This window comes from Gallus gallus, chromosome 7 (genome assembly GCF_016699485.2).
Source record: "Gallus gallus isolate bGalGal1 chromosome 7, bGalGal1.mat.broiler.GRCg7b, whole genome shotgun sequence".
NCBI classification, from domain to species: domain Eukaryota; kingdom Metazoa; phylum Chordata; class Aves; order Galliformes; family Phasianidae; genus Gallus; species Gallus gallus.
In genome coordinates this window covers 2,365,887-2,386,697 of record NC_052538.1, presented here as the reverse complement: position 1 = coordinate 2,386,697, position 20,811 = coordinate 2,365,887, and the positions used below count along the sequence as shown (strand labels likewise).

Genomic DNA, 20,811 nt, shown 5'->3' with positions numbered 1-20,811 from the left:
CACGTGTGTCTGCCTCGGTCGTCTCATTCTGCAGGGTGAACCTGTTTGCTGCTCGGGACTCTCCCAGCTTGTGTGGCTGTGCAGGCACTTATGGCTCCTTGCTGATGGAGTTCCCTACATGCAATGCTCACTTCCCAGCGGGATGCTGGAACTTACACTTGCTTCATGGCAGAACACTGCACTGCAGTGGGCCTGACAGAACATCCGGCCACTTTGTGACTGAAAAGGTGAGGAAAATAAGCCAAAACATTCTTACAATTAAGAAATGTCACAAACCCCTATTTTTCAGAGGCATCAGAACTGAGGTTAAACAGGACCTTTGTTCCCAGTTCCACAAACATGCCCCACAGATAACAGCACTGTGGACTACTGCATTTGCCCAAGTATTTGCAGAATCAATTTGCGTTGCAGAAAATACTAAGAAAACAGCAGGAGGAGCTGAGCTGAGCACACACCCGAAGCACAGCTGGTTGGGCTGCACTTGGGCTCATAGGCCAAAGATTAGGAAAGTTTCTCTGCTTCCCCCCCCCCCTTCCCCCAAATTGCTGCTGAACTACTTAAGCATATGAGGTGGCCTCCATGGTAGCATTATGTACAGCTGTGCAACTTCTATATCCGTTAATGTCTGATCCAACAAACGGCTGAGTGCTGGTACAATGAATGTGCTGATAATGAAAAATGCACCCGATCCTCCCACTGCAGCCATACTCAGGGCACAAGGCACTTAACCCTTCTGGAGCTACAGCCACCTCCAGATGGAGCAGTTAAGGCAGAAACTGCAGACCTCCATAATACTGTCTACGTTTTGCAGCATTGCTATTCCGGCCTCTATAGAAATAACCTGAGCTGCCTCGCTTCAGCGCCATAACCACTCTGAATTGAATTTTGTTAAATTCACTGTTGGGGATTTATAGCCTCTCCGGTCGTGCTGCCCAAGCCTGCCCTGCTCACACAGATTTATGAGCCACGCGCAGCAGCATTAAGTACCAAATCACACCCACACCTAAAAATAAACCCTGCAAACACAGCTCAGCTGTATGGGGACCGCCCGGTGCTGCCAGGTGCTGAACGTGGGCTCACCGCTGATTTCAGGGGGAGCTGATTGGCTTGGATGTGCCCTGGGATCAAGTGTTTCCTATATGGAGCAGCCCAGACAGTGCCTGTGTTTTACTCGTGTTTTAGCAGCTACCAGTGGGATCACAAGGGGCTGTGATGAAACCTCAGCAGTTCTAGGGAAAAAAACCCGTGCTTTTCCTGAAAGCTTTCACCAACACAACTGTGGGACCTTTGTGGGTTTCTGATCATCCTTCTTAATCCCACAGCTGCTGGGGAGTTATGCCTGGGAAGTTAGCAGAGCACCCATTTTCCTCTAGTTCCCTGATAGCATTCAGCTGAACAGAGAAACAATGGGATGACAGCACTGATAGCTGAAACATTTTAAAGCTGCTTTACTTGTGCACTCACTGAGCCTCCATAACAGAAACCTCCCAATGAGCTTTTTTTCCAGGCTGTTGGTCACACATTTATAGACTGCTCCTACAAGAACGTTGCTTTTTCTCTCCTGGAAGCCGCAGGTTAACCAAAATGGGAAACACCAATCCTTTTTTTAGCATACATGCAAATATTTGGCAATTTAAAGGGACAGGGATTAATTTAATGAAGGTTTTGTGACTTAGAAAAGCCTTGCATGCTTTATCTGCTCACTGAGGGCCAATTATGCCTGTGACGACGATTAGCAGGGCTGTAAGGCACATGCTGGAATCATTAGAATGCAAGTTTAGAAAAATACCACGGGATTCTTTATTGGTAGCCTTCCTTCAGCAGAAGACAGCAGTGGTTTTGTCTGCTTTGCATCTCAGCTCCAGTGCTGCTTAAGGGCTATCCGTCTTCTCACTGCCCCATCCCAGTCAGCTCAGACAGACAATACAGTGGATTTGCAATGCTCCCAGGAGGTTATCACTGCCTTAATGTCGTTTCATCCCCCTTTAGGGGCTCACTAAACACTTACCAGCTTGTAGACTTAGAAGGTGAGGTCCGTGTACCTCAATATTATGCCAGAGGCTCCATCCGTACTCTACCCCATCTTCAACACCTAGCTGCCAAATAACAAGATCTCTTTGCAGCTTCTTTGCTGCTTGGATCTTCTGCATCACTGGGATTTTGAGAAGCTCTGAGGAGATGCTGGCAGGAAATGATCCTTCCTGAAAGGCACCCGAGGCCTGGGCTACGTGTCACACAGCCACCACCAGCACAGGAGCCAGCCGTGCCCACCTCCAGCAGCTGGAGAGAGACTTGAGATCTCGGGAACTCTGACTCCCCACCTTGCCAGTAGTGAGCCAACAAGCCAGTATGACAGGATAAAATCCAAACGCATTCTAGTCTGATCATTACGGTCTCCCTCTGAACTTCTATCAGATAACAGCTCATAAATACCATCTCAGCATTCAAACAAAAAGCCTGTCAGAGAATAGTAGTGCCATTATTTTCTGAATGAAGTTATTTTTAAAGCAAGTGTCACAGGCTCAGTCCATTCTAAAAGCTGCTGCTCTGCCTTCTGAAGGGCTTTGCTATCCAAGACAATAAACACTTGTGCTTACCCGATCTCAATGTAGCACTGTTGCTAAACATCACTCCTGCTGTCTTCCTCCTCAAAGACATAAATTGAACTAACAGCACTGAGTCTTTATGGCTCCACTGTAACAAAGAGGTGTTCCCATCCAGTTTTGCTGACCCGATCTTTACAATACATCACACAAAGACACCTCAACATTTTACATGTGATTTACAAATGATTCTATACCTACACGAATTTGCTGCTCTGCTTGTGGAGCGGAGGTTTTAAATCCAACTGTGGGGGCTGTGAGATACAGTCTGGAATTAATTATTAATAACTATCAGATGCAGAACTCAGTTACAAGATGGACTCAGATTCCCAACCGTCCCCAGCTCTGAGAACTGCTCACAGCTTTCACTTCCCATTCTACCTCCCTTTTCACATCATCAGATACATTCACAATGCATTCTCTTAAGTTTCATCCTTTCCTCTTTGTGGCTGTCCACACAATGTCGCTGTTGCATCCCTGCTACTAAAGAGATTATCATTTGATGCTTATTTACAAATAATAGAGCTCTCTGAGTATCTGCCCATTAAGTTAACTTAAATTTAGCCAAACACAAGGGCCCTACAGTGACAGCATTAGAGAGAAGGGCAAGGAGGGAAAAGCAGAGAAGTTTACTGCCTTCATCTTCAGGTCACAACTTCAAGTGACCACCACCATTGTCCTAAGCTATGTTGCTAAAAGACCATGAACTGCATTTACTAGCACTAGGCTTTTAAATGCTGCAGTGGATTTGCAAGTATTATCTTCACATATGGGTGTCAGTACAATTTTTTATTCAACTGCAGTACAACTTTAACTCAATTTAATCAACAGAAGGAAATACACAAATCCCCCTACTGCATGCTGGGCTCAACATATGCTTTTGATTCGGAATTTAATACAAGCATTTCCAATTTCCAAGTTGTGTAAGATGCACTACGCCATACCCAGTCAATGGGTCATTTTAACCTAATAGCACTAGGAACAGCATGACTAATAGCTAATTAGGTGTGGGTTTGGACGTAGGCCTGGGTGCTGGTGGTGCATTTTGTTATGTGTCAGTGCAAATGTTTACAGATGATAGAACACAACAAAAAAACAGCAAAAGCACTTAGGGAGCGTTCGCGTTCTACCAAAAAACATTTGTCATCTCCAGGGAAAACTCAGTAAATACACAGAAAATGATTCAGAACTTTAAGTAAAGAAAAAAAATAGGCAGAACTTAAGTATTCCTGAGAATTGGTTATTTGACAATCCTGGGAACAGCTGCTCTGATCCACAAAACCAACCAAACACGGGTAGCTGCCGGTTCAGCTACCTTACTTTGCACAGGCTGCATCCGTGGTTCAAGATGCACCGAAACAAAAAGTTTCCTTTTCTTCTTTCCATCCCTAATTTACCAGCCATGTTTAGTAAGGAATACATCTATAGTATTTCCTGTGGGATCCAAACACAGTATGGAGTTAAGTTCTGAAGCTTGTATCTAAAATAAATAGATTACTGATCTTACAGAATTATTCGCTACACCTGTAAGACTCGTTTTGAGTTCGGTTCAGATCAACAGATTCACTGAACAATGTTCCAGCATTAGTTTGGCTGTAACTGTACTCAGAGAACTTGTAGTAGTTCCTGGTAAGTCACCGAGTGCTCACCCTTCAGTACGAGTCTGTGCTGCATCCGACGGACCGGGGAAGCTTTTGGCAAAAACAGAGTTTAGCAGCAAGGGCTATTTATGTACTTGTGGTCAGGAATTCTTGAATCTGGAATAAATCATTTATTAAGTTCCATAACAAGTCCATGATGACCTGCTGAAGAAAGCTCCTATCTTTTCTCCAATCGCTGACCTCATTTCAGCATTTTCTGAGGCTCTCCAGTGCATCAACAGAGGAAGTAAGTTCTGAGCATTACTGTGATTATCAATTCCTTTTCCTTTCTAGAAAGGAATTTACTTCGATGACCTTTTCTCAACCAAAAAGTAGTTTTCTGGGCAGTCACAGGACACTGTTCTTTCATGCTCTGTCCTGTATGACGGAGAGCCCTCCTCCCACAGATGAGTTATCTGATCCAAACGGGCTCCATATGGGACCAGCTCAGCTGTCCCTGCTTCACGTTCCAAGAATTAGGAGCACTTGTGCAAATGCCACCTGAGGTGGCTCCACATATACAGCATCACATCAGATTAAAAGCTGTGGAGGACACGGTGCTGCTGGCTGCAGAGGAAGCATTCCTTCTCTGCATTCTTCCCCTTCAATCTTGGCTCAACAGACATATTGCTGTCTGTGTGCATGAACACCAGTTGCCTTGAGGCCTGTGGTCCATGCGCTCTGCCTTCAATAAGCAGGCTCTGCGGTGTCTCAGCTAAATCCAGAAATAAGAGCAATACCGTAAGAACAAAGCAAGAACCGCCACCCCTAAAAGACAAGAAACCTCACACGTCTTCGAAACTCAAAACGCTCGTGGCTGAGTCCAAATTTCTCTTCCCAAATCTCCTCTGCCTTCAGTTTGGTTCTGAGCTTGGTCTGAGCCTCTGCAGGAAGGACACAGAGACATCTCAGGCATCTGACTGTCCAGAGTGGTTTCTTTGCAGAGATGCTGCCCTTGTCTTCCATTGCTCATTTTCTAGGATTACTTCAGTAATACCTCACACTGTAGAAAGCTGACAGGGATCATGATAAATGACCAGTCACAATTCCTTTGAACTTACAAAGATGAAAGACAAGAAAGGTTACTTCTTAAACCACAAATAACTTGAATTTTTCACAAGTCAATCCTGAAAGTCATTTTTTCCACAAAAGGCTACATTACAATCAAAGCCTTAATTAGGAGTAAGATATCTGAACGTATCTGGTTTCAAATAATACAGAACTGCACTCTCAAGTCTCAGATGTGACCTGACTTCTTCATGAACAAACTCGTGTTATGCTACTAAACTATCAACTTAAGAACTGTTCTGTAGCTCTAACACGAAAAGCATCATTAGGAGAGATACAGATGTACTGAAATAAAATTGTCCTAAGGAAGTAAGGCAGTACTTCTATTCCTCTGGACACAGGAAGCTATTGTAAATGAGCACAAAACAGCTCTTTCATAATAAAAAAAAAGTTACCAGCGTGCCCAGGAGCTGCGTGGAGAACAAGAGCTTCATACAATGTCCAGAGCACCACATCTCTTTCCACGCTGCGCATTACAGAGCACAACCATCTGGTCAGCTTTCAGGCAAAGCAAGCCAATGCTCTCCTGCATGCCAACGAGCACCGCTGATAAAAGGAGGCTCATTGCAGATCGGTCTCAGTGATGTCTGACGTTATGGTTTTAGCAACACTCTCCTGTTGTACAGTTATTTCATGTTTTACACTCTGCCTTCTCCCTACTGGCGTAACTGGCAGCACTACGCACTACGTAAATGCTTTTCTCCTTTTATTATCTCCAAGTGAGATTTAAAGGCTAATGGCACTAAGCCGACACTTTTTATACTGGCTTTAATTCTTTCTCCCACTTTTTACAAGAATCACTGTCACACAAGCCAAAAGGTGGATGATGGAAAGAAATGTTCACATAAAAGCTCTAAGGATTGATATTTAATGAACTCTGAGATGTAAATCAATGCACCACAGCACAGCTTAAGCTTAAAATGCTAGGATAACATTTATATTAAAAATAATTCACCTACAGATAGTACAGTCTAGTGTTTATTGTATGTTATGGAAGGTACACTTGAATTTCAAAAATTTAAAACATATAAAAAGTGGTTAAGGGCTAACATTTTATCAACATGTGATAAATGTGTAAGAATGTTTATTATACAGCAGGGTACAATGGTAGTGTTAATGCCAACAGGGCACCACAGAAGTTAGTTTAAAAAAAATTTCCACTATGCTTTATACAAACAACACCACTTGCTGTTGTTTAAGAGTATCGGGAAAGGATCGCTGTCTGAAGGGTAACATTTTCCATGTTAGATAGTGTCATAGTACATAGATCGGTGAATGCTTCAAAATAAAACTAGAAATGCTGTAATTACTTCACAGAAATGCACATCCAATATTTGTTTTCAATAAGAACAATAGGTACAAGATTATAACTCTCCCTATATGAAATAATTTACACACAGATGAAAGCTACACTATCTAAAATAATCACTAAATACATTTCTCTTCTGGGAAATAAACAAGCAATTTCTGTTCTGCATGATCAATATCAAAAACATAGAGCAGAAGTAGTATATTTTTAAACATAACTGATGCTCTAAAATTAAAAAAAAAAAGGAAGAAAGGAGAAAAAAGATTTTCCATGAATGTGCAACCTAAAATCAACCAAGCTGATACGGTAGTACAACCATATTAAGAAACCACTGATCAGAAATACAACTTTATGGAAAAAGTTTATAATCCACAAAACTGTTCATCAGGCCATAAAGTAAAATAGCTCCACAGTTGACAGGTAAAACTGAGGCCACATAGATGCGTGCTATGTCTTATCTCCAGGAAGTAGATACTTAGGCAGAGGAGGTGACGCTTTGTTTGTAGACAGCGTGGTACGCGTTTCTCAGCAAGACGTAGGGGAAGCACGACTCCAGGAGGTCCATCGTCAGGAACGGGGACTCCTGCACAATCTGACAGACAGCAGAAACGTAAGGTTGTGCACAACACCTTCTACCCGTCCCATGTAGGGATCTCTGGCCTGCACAGTACCACCACCACCACTTTTCATAGCAAAAAGAACTATTACAAGATTGGGGAGAAACAGGAAAAGAAAAAAACTGCTATAATGTCAGTGCCTCTCCAAACAAGTCATATAGCTTTCATACTTCTAGGTATAAAATCACATAGCATTCCTCCCATTTTCAAAACAGACACTGTAGCAAAGGAAAAATATATCTGAGCAAAGATGATCTCCTCTCACACATTCTGAACAGCACTTCTTTGATGTAAGTTGTTTTATATTGTACAATCCACAATGGAAATTGTCTGAGCAATACAATACCACATACAATGGCAACAAATGACAATGTGCCGCTGCTGGAGGAATAGAAGAAATAAATTACTGACATGAGCATGAGTAAGAATGACATCAAAAATTATTTCCACTGGCTGATGAGCTACAACACCAAGGGTGTGAACAACGTGATGTCAATCCTATTCCTTGAGTTACTTACACCAATAAAACAGACAAAGCTTACCATGTCCAGTAGTAGGTAAACAGACTCTCTGTTTCTTGTAGTAGTTTTGTCCGTCTCCTGGCCGATCTTCAGTAGACTAGATGATGCAAGCTACATAAAATGAATATTTCAAAGCAATAAAAAAAAAATAAAAGCACAGATCAGCTTCTACCCTTTCACTCCACACACATTTCTGAAGACATCAATAGCCCACTCAATGGTGACAGCATTGAACTTGCAACATCAAAGCAGCTAGCAACCATCAGCACTGGGCTTTGCTCTTCGAGACATTTTTGTTTAGATCTAGCAGTGTTTAATAAGCAGTACGTGCTATTTTAGTCAAAAAGCCATTTCATTTATTGTGAAGAACTTCTGTTCAAAGCAGAAAATCAAAGTAGGTAAGTTGACTGTAGTCAAGTCTACTAAAGTCAATGAGAGAGCTCCCTTGGGATCAAGATCTCCCTTTCTGGGTCTTTCCCAATATGCACATAAACGTACTGCATTACAATTTAAAGTTTTCACTGATTGATATTACACCCATTTTGCTGTAGAAGGAAAGGTTTCTCTTCCAAAAATTTAAGAAGTGTCATCCTAACTGTAAATTCATTATATTTTATTAGACTATGAGCAACCTTCCACTACTAGTTTTAAAGAATAGCCTAAAAAATAGCTATCCTAGAAACTTACACATATACAAAGGTATACACGATGACAGAATACAATAAAATACTTGATGTGCAGATGAATGTGTAGCCCATGTTTTCATACCTCACAGAAATACAAAAAAATCCAGTCCAAGAGCAACACCAACAAAAAGACCCACCTCTTTTCAGCTGTCAGGTGTACAAACAATTATGCACTCACACCAAGCAACAGCAATATACTTAAGCAACATTTACCATAAAGGGATTTTAATTTAAAACATTAACTTTAAAACCCTATCTCAGTATTCCTCTGGAAGCAATTTCTGCACATTAATTTGTCATGTGAAGTGAACGCACACACTTCAAAAGAATCCTACCACATACTCATCAGTACTAAATAACCCAGTGAGTTTTTTCCATCCTTAATTAACGTTGACAGGAAAGCAGATCATCTCCGGCAGCGTATTTTCTGCTCAGGAGATGCTTTCCTTCCAGACTAACAGTAAGTGACAAATAAAAGGCGTCATAAAAGATAGATTAGCAAAATATCTGAACCATCAAGTCACAGTCTGCGCAGTAAAACCAGTGGTCTGAAATCAGTTCATAAACAGTGCAAAAATGCACACCTCATACCAAAAGTGTTTGTGTCACATGAAACTATACTGGTTTCCTTCACTTGTCACATGTATGCAACTTGACGCAACCACCTCTCTTTCATCTCTTACAGCCAGCAGTTGCATTAGACAAGGTCAACGGCTAAAGGCTTTCTGAGTTTAACAAAATGCAGTGAACTTCCAGAAGGGAAAGAGCCTCTGAGGAATAAAAAAAAAAAAAAAAGGAAAATTGCTTCTCTGGACTTTTCCTTACAGAAGTGACCATTACCCAACCCTTGTAACTGAGAAGGTAAGAAGCAGGGTGTGTGTGTTTCTTCATTTCACAGATAAGCATCAAAAACAAAGAATCACTCAAATCAGTATCCTTTTAGGAAAAAAAATGAAGTCACCATTTTAACCTTTAGTTTCCCTTTAAGTAGTCAGTAATCAAAAGCCATTTAAAAAACTATTTCTACTTAAGAAGCGTGCCAAAATGAATTTAAAACACATCTTCAGGACCTAGAGGCTTCTGACTTCTTTTGAAGCATCAGTAGGGATTCCAGCAGCTTTGATCTTCAGCCTACTCTAAAGCATAAAAATGCCTCTTCCCAAATACCCCTGTACTGTGCAGCTATCAGACAGCTCCTGTGTAAGGAGGGCAGACGTGTCAAAAGGCACAACTCAAAGAGCCACTCCAAAGGTACCTTCCCTGAAAAGGTAAAATCATTTAAAAGAGCCCAATACATCAAGGGAAGAGTTGATGAGGCACAGTCATGACTTCATATGCATCACACGTCTTTTTCCAGTCATGGACTGTACAAGGGATGATAGGTGCTAAAATACTAATTAATACACAGAGGATTATACTGAAAAAAGCTAGTTTTAGAAATTAAATCATACATACAGCCAAAAATTCTTTTAGACGGTCTTCGATGCTTCCCTTGTGGATGGTAAATAAAGCTGCAGCAATCTGGTTGATAGCTTTTGCCAAGCAATGAATGTTGTTGCAGTGCCCTAAACGAAAACATACACAAATTACCTCAGCACTGTGTTTGAAAATGATAATGTTTTGGAAAATATTATCAAAGAGTAAGCATACTCATCACAAAGAAAGAGCAAGTTTCATCACCTTAAACAACAGTAGCAAAGACCTCTTTCACACAGACTTGGTATCATCAGAGCAACCAGAAGGACAGAACTCCCTCCTAATGCTTTACTCTACTACAAAATTTGATGGTTACCACCAATTGACAGACAAAATATTCTGTACAAAAAAAGACTTGATCAGGCTAACTGGCTGTTTTCCTTCCCCTTTTGTACATGAACAAATCAGCAGGCTCCGATGGCATTCCACCAGGAGATCTGTAGGACCTCAAGTATAGAAGTAGTGAATTTCTGATGGCTGTGTGTAACCATCTTGCCAAGATTCACCTAGGCTTCAGGGGGCTGGAAGGCAACTGGATGACACCAGCCTTCAAAAAGAGCTACAGCTGAGAAACAAGAACTGCTCATCAGCAAGCCTGCTATTTCTTTTGGCAACTTAGTCCTGTCCAGCACATTGGAACAAAATTAATAGAGACCTAAACAAATACCTTGAGAAACTGTGAAAAGGAAGAGGTCTTTGAAGGAGACAACAAGTACGGATGTTTGCAAACAGGGCTGACAGGTTACTCTAAGTCGCCCATTTTCTGACCGTTGCTGATAACTGAGCTCATTTTTCTTTTCATTACAAGATGACAGCTGAGCAGTGAGGTCAGCTAGACTCCACCTCATGTGAGAAAGAATTATTTCTTCTACCATGCACATATCACTGTGTTCATTTGCAATGGTTTTCACTTGGCACTTCATGTACAGCTTACTCAGTGACACAGTATCTACCTGCAGCTCTTCATTCCTCCATAGTTTCATAGAATACGAAATCTGCTACCTGGTCCTTCACCACTTTTCCAGATGCCTACGAATATGCTGATCAGTAGGTCCCAGCAATGATCCACATGAATCTCCACCAGCAGGTCCTTACCCCAGCCAGCCAGGAGCGACTACTTCTGTTCTTTTATTTTTTTTTAAATTAAATACTGCTGCATAAATATGCTAATCCAAAAGGGAATAAATAGATAGCTGCATCCTTGCAGTCAAGGATGTCTGCTCTGCTTAATGCTGCCCATTTAAATCTATGCTTGTTTCTCAAATGACTTGATTTCTCTGTCGAAGACTCAGCAAGAGGAATTCAACTGAGCAACTGCAGCCTTCCAATGCATGGCAGCTTTCATGCTTTCAGGACAGGCCACGTCTCTGTAGCCTGCTATCCTAGTCTAGTCACTAGGCACAAACTAGTGCTCTGTTCTGGAACATGACTAAGTTTGGATTTCTTAATGGGAACAAAAATCAAGCAAAAAAGACAAGCCTGTTAGAGCCCAAGCCTGTATCTGAAACTAGTGGAAGAAACTGCCTTGATCTCGAAGAAGGCAGAGGGAACGCAGACATTGCTGAAGCTGTCCAAGAACTGTCTGTATTTGGGACAACTCTGTTGCCAGATTAGAAAGCTGAAACTCCTTCAAAACTGTGACCTGTTGATGGTAAAATTCAGGATTTAGCCAGGGAATTTACTTCATAAAAAGCAGCATTTATTAAGTTCTCATTCTGGAAATAGCATCTGTATTAAGTGTCTAAAGTCAGATGTTCTACAGTAAGGGGCAGAACAGAAAAAAATAATAATACACAGCTAAGGCAGAACTGACAAGGTCTGTTCTGTTTGTTATTTTTGTAGAGTGAACATATTTTATATATTCCTTTTGCCAGACTATTTGCCTCTTAATAAAAAAGAGTCCACACAGTAAAGAATTACATAATATGGAGACCACATCTCATAAAGTCAGTAGTAACTCCTAATACGGGCTTATTTGAGTTCTAGATGCAATTCCACTCCACTCACAGCTTTTATGAGATCTTATTAACTTAAGAAACCACTTATGAAAGAGGCTTTGCCTGACTTCAGGTTAAGAGTTGCTGAATTAAATGACAGAAACGAATATTTTGGCTGCATCATATAAAACAGAGAGAAGATAATCCTCATCTATTGTTTCAGACTACCAGCAGCCTGAGGACAAAGAGGATCCTTGGAAGAGAGGCAAACTGCACGAGCTCCAACCTGCTGGAGGAAATGAGTGAGCAGCAACATCTCGCTTGCCTGACCTGGGTTCATAGGAAGAAGTTTTCAGAGGGGTAGGTGCATCTCACAGACATACCTTATTAATGGATAAGCAAATATAATCACCATTAAAAACCTGTAGTACAGTCCCTGTGGTAAGCAGTATACGTTTTGAGACCACAGCAGGTAAGAGGTTACTGAAGGAAAAAAAAAATGGGTACCAAAAGTGCTTCCACTTGATCTCTCTTTATGAAACTACAAAAATAAATCTTTAAGACATGTGGCCTTGAACACATAAGCAAGTTCATCTGGGTGACGTTTGGAGAACCAGCCTCACTGTCCTCTAACAAGCGAATATCTCTGCCTGCCCCCATCAATCATTTCATAGTCCTTCATACTCTTCAATGTGTTCTGAGTTTTTCAGTCAGTCATCACGACTGAAAAAACAATGGCAGAAACAGAGTGCAGATAACACAAAACAACACTGTGGGATACAAACTGTTCTCACTGTTCATCAGAACAAGCTGTTAGCCTCCAATACTTGACCTTTCAAATCAACGTTCAAGTTCTACTCATTACATCAGAGATTTATCCAACTTTTTCACAACAGGCAAAGGGCTACACAATCTGTTTAGAATTAGAGTTAACAAACCCCTGATGTTTTAAAATTGAAGACCACGTTTCCCTATCAGGAAGGATAATTCCAACATGTAAGTACAAAATTATTAACCTCATGTAAAACAGCAATCTTGGGAAGATCTTTAGGGGAAAAAAAAGATCTGCATACCACACACTCACTAAATGCCATAGGAGGCTATCAGAATTTTTGGTCTTTTCATGGTACTTTAAGTGTTCAGAAGTCACGTCAGACACTGTGCAAGTTAAATCTGACCTGATTAAAAACAAAGCAACTTAGAGAACAGAAAGAAAACCTCAGACTGTAGCTGGTAAATGCATGTAGAATAAACAGTCCTTTATGCAAGCTACACAACATAATGGAAATAGTTTGAACAGCTGAAAGGTGACTCTTGTGTGCATTGGAACAGTTTTCTCAGTCATTCTTTTTCAACTTCATTTTGTCTGAAAGAACCCTTTTTTTTTTGGTGGATTACGAGCAAAGAATTTCCTTGAGGCAAAGTACTCTCTCTAAGCTGAACTATTCTGTAGGTTACAGTTCTGTTCACAGCTCATACCTTCCGGATTCCATCTTCAAAAGTTGGTTTAATAATATGAATAGCACATTAAATACAGAAAAGCTACTACATATGAGTAGCACAAAGACCAATAAAGCCATTGCTAAAACATCTATACACTATGCCCTAATTAACACAGAACATGCTCTTTACCAATTTCACACACTAGTAGGAGATTGCCCCCTACAGCAAATGAACTGCTCTCAATCTCAAGCAAAAGATTCCTCCCTTGGCAGTCAACCCAAAACAAGAGTTAAGCAAATGCTTTACAAAGTAATTCTCAGGAAACCTATTCAGGATCTTTTCTGAATTTTTAACTTTTCTTCACTAAGAAACAGAAGTAAACATTCACAGCAGAAGTACTCAAAAAACTCCCAAGACTATAATGAAGAAAGCATTCAGGGCAAACATTTTGCTGACATTTACCTTCAATGGCAGGGCTATACTGAGACATCACGTTACTAGCCAAAGTTGGCAAGGAGACTGCCACGAAGACCATGAGAAGGCAAGCAATTTTGTATTCTTCTTCTGGACTGATGTTTTCTGAAAACAAAAATAATAAGCCCTTGAATACCAGATCATAGCCAATCATGACAACATACAGAAATTCCCTGCCATGTTCACCCAGCTTAAAGGCTTCATAGCTGCACCTCAACGAAAACTATTTAAAATACCATTGCAGACACTAGCTTAGTCTTCCTAATGTACAACTATGTGTATCAACATACAATACATATAAACAAATACACATTTGTATTTTACAGATACAAATATATCGTGCCTGACACAGCTAAGTTTTAATACTAAACTGCCTCTTGAAATAACCTACATTTTCTCCTGCCAAATAGCTAGCATTAAAGCAAGAAAAAAAAACAGGTTAACATCTGCAACAGTTACAATCTGATTATAACTTTAACTATCCATTACACACAGGGAGAAAAAAAAGGCATGAAATGCTCAGTAAGGAATCACAGAATGGCTTGGGTTGGAAGGGGCCTCAAGGATCATCAAGTTCCAACCCCCTGCCCCAAGCAAGGCTGCCAACCACTAGATCCTGTCCTAGATCAGGTTGCCCAGGGCCCCATCCAACCTGGCCTTGAACACCTCCAGGGACAGGAAGACTTAAGGCTGTCAAAAAGTACTTAAGAAACTTAATTCACGCCTTCAAAACTGCTAGAGTAAGCAAAACTGAAAAGCTTCAAACAGTGGTGCATTAAAGTGCCAGGAAGTGCTATACATGTGAGGGCATCAGTACATTGGTTGGTTTACGTGCTTCCCCTTGTAAACTGCACGTTAGCATCTGTATTGCAGACCAGTATCAGTGTTGTGAAATCATCAAATGCGTTCAGCTGGCATTTCAGCTTCTAATGTCCAATTTAATTACACAGATTTGTTACAGATCTGTGCAACAGAAATGATCCTGTCTATAGCTGTTCACAACAGAATCCTATTTCCAATGTCCTTAAAGTACAGCAGTTTTTAATCATTAGACTCCTTCAGCATCTACCCGTTATCCTTTTCTAGGTCAAGAAAACAACTTATACATAGTTGAAAAGATTCTTAAGATGCTCATCAGTGTGTTCTAGGCAGTCTGCACAAAGCATTCACGTTCTTCGTGCAATTTATGCAGTTCAAAGGAATACAAAGGACCCAAGATACAGAAGCCTTCTCCTAGCACTTAAAACACACCCATGCCTTGGGGCCGTTTGTTTTTTGTTCCTCTTATGACTCTTCTTCATTACATTTTTAAAATTGTAACTTCTTACCTGATTTTTGGGAGGACAGTGCTACAACCAAGGCAGGATCAATCTCGCAAGGCAATCCAGCAGCTGATGACAGTTCATATACATTCATTGCCACCTGAGGATCAGAAGAAAGGCAATTACAAGATATCCGAATGCTTCTGTGTAAACTTGATGAAGCACAGTTATGCTGACAAGTGTTAAATGTTTATATTAGCTTGAGGCATTAAGGGACTTTGGAGACTTGGCTGAAACTAGATAAAGAACCTCTAGATATTGCTGTTTTGTTTTTTCCCCACCTCTAACTTACTCTGAGAAGATCGGTCAGTACTTTGTGTGCTCAATTATCATTTCTTTCTCTCAAGCCAAACAAAGCTTGTATACTTTTCTACATGACCTCCAAAGCAAACATCCTGACTTTCAATTAGCCATTTCTGCTTCTTTTTTTCTGCTCAACAAGAAAAAACTAACACATTGTCTCTACCGGAGTCAACTAGCATCCACAAATACTGCACTTTTAGACAAAAGCCACAAGCTAATGAAGTATGAGAGTAAGGCAGGCATCTTACAACATACAAATTTGATACAGATTCAGTGTCCAGTGATTCCAGATGCCAAGAATTACACTGTCAGCGATCCCAACGCTTGGAGGAGCTAAAAATGCCTTTCAATCCAGTCCATTTTCAAGCCTGGCTCAGGCTACATTTTATATTGTTGCCTATGTAATCCTGTATTTCTTTCTTTCCCTAATTTACACACGGAACTAAACACTTGAAGGTGTGATTCAAATGAATCTTCCCAAAAGTAGGTCTGCACCAAAGGACCCTGTGAAATGCTGGTGATGTGTCTTACACACAACATAACTCTCTCATAAACCCCCACAGAGTTGGCCAGCTGCAGAAGGTGGTGCTTAAGCACAGAAGACTGTGCTTACTCAGGTGGTCAGCTCAGCTACCTGAGGGCAAACCCCGATACGGTAGGGACACTACTTCGTCTGTGTGGTGCTTTGTTGTCAGAGGACACACGATAGCTTGAGTACAGAGCTGCATTCAAAGAATTACAGAGATGGGAGCTGGTTCACAACAGATGAGTTAACTATTAACATGGATCAAGTGTAAGCCTGGCTCTAATAGCAGAATACTGCAATATCTTGACACTAAAGGCAAAACAAATCTTCGTTTTCTTCATTTTATCAGTCTTCCCAAATTTTAAGTTCTAGGGCTGCCAAAATAATATTTCATATCAAGTATATGTTTCATTAACAAATTTAAAGCTATTTTCTACAGCAAATTCAGTATACAGAACATTACTATGTTACTGCATCCTAAAATATCCAATTTTCTAATCTGTTGTACAGAGGCTTGTAAGTTCTATACATGACAAGACTGGGGAGGAAGTTCAAACAAGGAACTGCTGACTGTCTATAGGGCTTAACTGTTAGCAGGCTCCTAGCTCTGGCCACATCAACGAGCTGTTTTCAGGACAAAGCTCTGGCAAAGCTCTGGGGTAGTACATGCCAGAGTTCCCAGTATTCCCAGAAGGCACTGCAGAGACAACTACACAGGTTTGGCTCCTTCTGCACTCACAGTCCTCCAACATTACCCTTGCAAGCCTTTGCTGACTTCTTAAACAAGACTACACATCAGCAGTCCTCACCACAAGATACAACGTGTAAGCTTGATAGCGTGCAAACAGCAGCATAGACTGTACCATAGCCCTTGTGTTATTTCACACACTTTGAACTAGAAAGAAAAAGTACACAGAATAGGTACATTGTAAGAATCACAGGGGAAGTATAGAGGGCCCAGTAAAGGCCAGCAGCCAAACAGCACATAAAGCAGGGGCAACTAGCTGGTGCTACGTGGCGTATGATCTGGAGAACGGTCCTCAGTATGGTTTCATTTAGTAGTAGACAGCTTTTCTGCCACTCAGTTATTCCAGGGACTGCAAATTACTCCAGAGCCTTACAAAACAGAAGAAGCAAGCACTGTGCTTTGTCATATCTGCTGACACAAATGAGTTCAGTGATGTCCTTAAGGATCCATTTAGATGTTCAAGATGATCTAATACAATCAGCTTTAAAATGTCTACGGTAAAAGACCGTCTTCAAGGATTTATTACTGCTGCAGCCTTTATTCTGTCTGATTTTTCAGCACTGCTTTGACACCAGGGGTCATAAGCTGCCCAACTGAAAAGATCAGGCACAAGCCAGCAGTGACTCCTCCTCCTCATTTTTCTGCAAGCTGATTCTTGAAATTCAGTAATGGAACACGACACTCTGGTGATCAACCATTTCCTTTGCAAACATAGGTGAAAATTTTTCTCTAGAAAGGCAAAAGGCTTTTCTTCCTAAGAGCAAGGGCAACTTCCATCATTTTAATGCAATTATTGTAAGCCAGCATCCTTAAAATGTATTTTCCATAGCATTTCCACAGGATTTCTGTGGTGGTATGAATTTCAGAGTTTTCTGGACCTCAAACACTTACAGTTTATCAGCATTAGAAGTTTCAGAAATGCTGTGAAATTTCAGTACGTGCATTCATCACACAATCTCAGACAGTTTCAGATAGACTGCTAAACTGCGTTTTCTGAACTGGTGATGTTTATCTTAGAGGGCTTGTAACTGTTCTTGTAATATGCTGTTTAGAAAGGTGAAGGATTTTTTATTATCATTTAATGGATTCCATCAAACACTTCAGTTTTTTGCAGCAAAAATCAGTGGCAAAATATAACCTTCAAGTTCAGGAATAGCAACATATTCCAGCCCCCCAAAAACCCATGTGGCTCAAGAGCGGTTTTCAGAAAGTTGTTTCTCCATGTAAGGATGAAGAGCTGTGCAACGTGTAGCCACTACACATTTTCTGTCCCACCACAATAGCATTAAGGAACCTGCAAGCCTTCAGAGGCTCCAAGCTAGAACAAGAGATTAAAAATACCACAACATTTAGGTTGCAGCTACTGTGCCCCTAGGGCCAGATGCACTGACAAGGGGTTCTGAACGAAAAGACACTACCATTCAGAAGCAAGCCATCTAATTCATGGCACTGCTTCTTCTCAAACATGTCTAAGATGAGGTTTGGAAGAATTTTCTACTCAGGGCAAAAATCAGGCTTGTAGACATCACGTGCACAGAGCTCTGACCACGCACGCAGTCTTTTAAACACTCAGTTACACAAGTTGCACTGCACACACTACGAAGGGAAGCAGCATTCTTCCCCTTATTGCCTCGTCATATTTTAGCACTGGATAAACCTCGCTCTTAATTCTCGCCATGAAAGTTCTCAGATGTGAAAACAGGTAGCAAGAGACTTGTGCACTTCCATCGGTCTTTTTTCCCCCAGAACATAAGAAGGCTGCAGAAGGATAATTACTTGGCTCTTTGGAAAAAACACTGTTCTTTGGTTTCAGCATTTTTCTTAAGAAGGATGAAAGTCTTGCCCCCTGCATATTTTCAGTAAGCTCCAAAAATGACTCTGTTACCCTTTGGGCCTCACATTACCTTCATGTCAGTCTCTCTTGGAATGTGATCTTTGAAGTCCTCAATGGAACTTACAAGGAAAGGAATGTGGTAGGATAAGACCTAAGAGACACAAACACAAAATGAGTACAAAACATTTCCAAAGCTCACCACCAGTTACACAATACCATTATTGTACTGCATTTATTTTTTTGAATGAGTCATTTTACGCACATTAATTCATTTATGGACTTCAGACGATAAAGCCCAATAAAATCAAGCTGTTGGTAAACAAACTGAAAGCAGGCTTTAGAACATACTAAGACGACCAGGAGGCATGCTCCAACTAAAAATCGGATGGTTTTAGTGCAGTATTTCTCTAAGCAGTACTCAAAAAGTACTTTTTTTCTAGAACTTGCAATTCAAGGTTCAGTTATAACTATTTTAACCACGTCAGCCTTTTCAAAACTGTATGCCTGAATAGTGAAATTTCAAACACCTTCTTATTCTATTAAATTTAATAAAGCTTATTCAGAAAATATTCAGTTATTACTTACATCTCTAAGTGCTTCCTGTGCCAACGACCGAAAAGACAAGATGACACCAATAATCGTCATTCTCTTCAAAACACTGTCAACAGCTGAAGAGGAACAAGAACAACAGTAAGCAAAAACCTACTCAAGTTCACAAGCTCAATTCAACAAAAAATATGAAATAAAAAATATAGAACCAAGAAAAAAAAAGAAAATAGTGCGAATAGCATGATGCTGAAACACGGGCATTTCAGAGCCAAAACAAACACGTGCTTAAGCAGGTTTTTAAATCCGAGTTCATGATGAGATTTCCTGAAGACATTCCCTGTACACCACTGGACAAATGAAGCCTGTTACACACAGATGACGGTATTCAGTGCTAACACTAGAGCTGTGTTTTCTTGAGACCAAAACATCTCACTGTAACTATTCTTTGTTAAAATAACTGTGAATTCAATTGTAAAAACCCTTGCCAATAATATAACAACTGAAGGCAAAGGGATCAGAAAGATACGTATCAAAAAAACATGCTTCCTATTTTTGTCTATGTATTCACTCAGATTATTGTGGTTACAGATAAAAAAATGATGCTAAAAGCTCATCAGATACCTATATACCTATACTGAAATCTCACTTAAGTCTGCAGCTGAGAAGGACTGCAGTATTTTGAAAAGGCCCATCAGCTTATGGGTTCACACATGGAGAAAGCAGCAATCATTTCATGTCCAGAAAAAGCAGCATACATCTCACCACCCTCTTTGCTGTGCGGGTGGTGAGACTCTGGAACAGGTTGCCCAGTGAGGCTGTGAATGCCCCTCCCTGGAAGCATTCAAGGCCAGGCTGGATGGGGCTGTGAGCAACCTGGTTTAGAGGGAGGTGTCCTTGCCTATAGCAGGAGGTTGAAACTAAAGGATATTAAAGGTGCCTTCCAACCCAAACCATTCTATGACTCTATGATTCTGTCAACTTCATACAGAGACATTCATTTTCAAGGTGTTCGTTACAAAGGTAAGGATAGAAATAATTCTACATCTTTAGTAAGGACCTTGCTAGTTACCCACATGATAATCTTTTGAAGAGTGCTGCCATCTGGTCTGGCTTATCGAAGCTGGTCCTCATTTGTGTTAGAACTTCAACATTCTCCACCACGAGTTTCTAAAGAGAAGCAAAGATTTCGGTCAGCTATCCATTCTGACAGATTAATTAGATAAATGCACAATTTAGGATATTTCTTCCCACTTTGTTTTCACTGAGAAGCAAGGCAAGAAAAGCAATTCTATGGTTCTATGAAATAAGCTATAAAAGATGCAGCAAACTAACCACTTCCAAGAAATTGCAAGCGTGTATGCACATAGCCAAAAACCAAATTTCTATGCTGAAAGCCAGAAAGCAAAACAGATGACGAGTTTACATTGAAATCAAGCTGGGCAATTTTAAATCAATCGCTGTATGAGAATGTGGCAGATGCATGATATTTGAATTTGAACTCCTCAAAGCTCTGCAGAATGCAAGACTGAAAGCAATAGCCCACATGCTGCTACTGAGTCAAGCTTTCAGCTTCACAAAAATGACCAGTATATTGGTTTAAGATTTAAAAGGGACAGGCAGGAATACAGTTCAAACAGTTAACTGAAGCAACCTTGTTACGCCCTCTTGTTTTAACTCCAGATGCAAAACCCACACCTGGTCTGGGAAGCAAAAGGAAGCTTGTTGAATCCTACTCTTCATAAATTCCCCATTCCT

The 20,811-nt window shown here is 40.6% G+C and overlaps 1 protein-coding gene and 1 long non-coding RNA gene across 12 annotated transcripts in view; one reads left to right on the top strand and one right to left on the bottom strand.

The window, feature by feature from the left end:
* LOC124418124 overlaps positions 1 to 20,811 on the top strand; it is a 106,521-nt gene that overhangs the window by 54,499 nt on the left and 31,211 nt on the right. The window contains exons 4-5 of one of the 2 annotated variants that reach the window (XR_006939895.1): positions 9,130 to 9,305; positions 12,081 to 12,217. This is a non-coding gene — a long non-coding RNA (uncharacterized LOC124418124). Of the gene's footprint in view, positions 1 to 9,129; positions 9,306 to 12,080; positions 12,290 to 20,811 lie in introns of those variants that run through there. The other variant, XR_006939894.1, reaches the window with a different exon arrangement.
* NCKAP1 (NCK associated protein 1) overlaps positions 6,277 to 20,811 on the bottom strand; it is a 64,688-nt gene continuing 50,153 nt past the window's right edge. For all 10 annotated transcript variants that reach the window (XM_046943945.1, XM_046943944.1, XM_040704130.2 and 7 more), the window contains 8 exons: positions 20,130 to 20,223; positions 19,093 to 19,175; positions 18,578 to 18,658; positions 15,103 to 15,196; positions 13,763 to 13,879; positions 9,900 to 10,009; positions 7,780 to 7,869; positions 6,277 to 7,212 (listed from right to left, as the gene is read on the bottom strand). In XM_046943945.1, the coding sequence (XP_046799901.1) occupies positions 7,096 to 7,212; positions 7,780 to 7,869; positions 9,900 to 10,009; positions 13,763 to 13,879; positions 15,103 to 15,196; positions 18,578 to 18,658; positions 19,093 to 19,175; positions 20,130 to 20,223 (786 nt within the window). In that variant the 3' untranslated portion in view covers positions 6,277 to 7,095. The remainder of the gene's footprint in view (positions 7,213 to 7,779; positions 7,870 to 9,899; positions 10,010 to 13,762; positions 13,880 to 15,102; positions 15,197 to 18,577; positions 18,659 to 19,092; positions 19,176 to 20,129; positions 20,224 to 20,811) is intronic.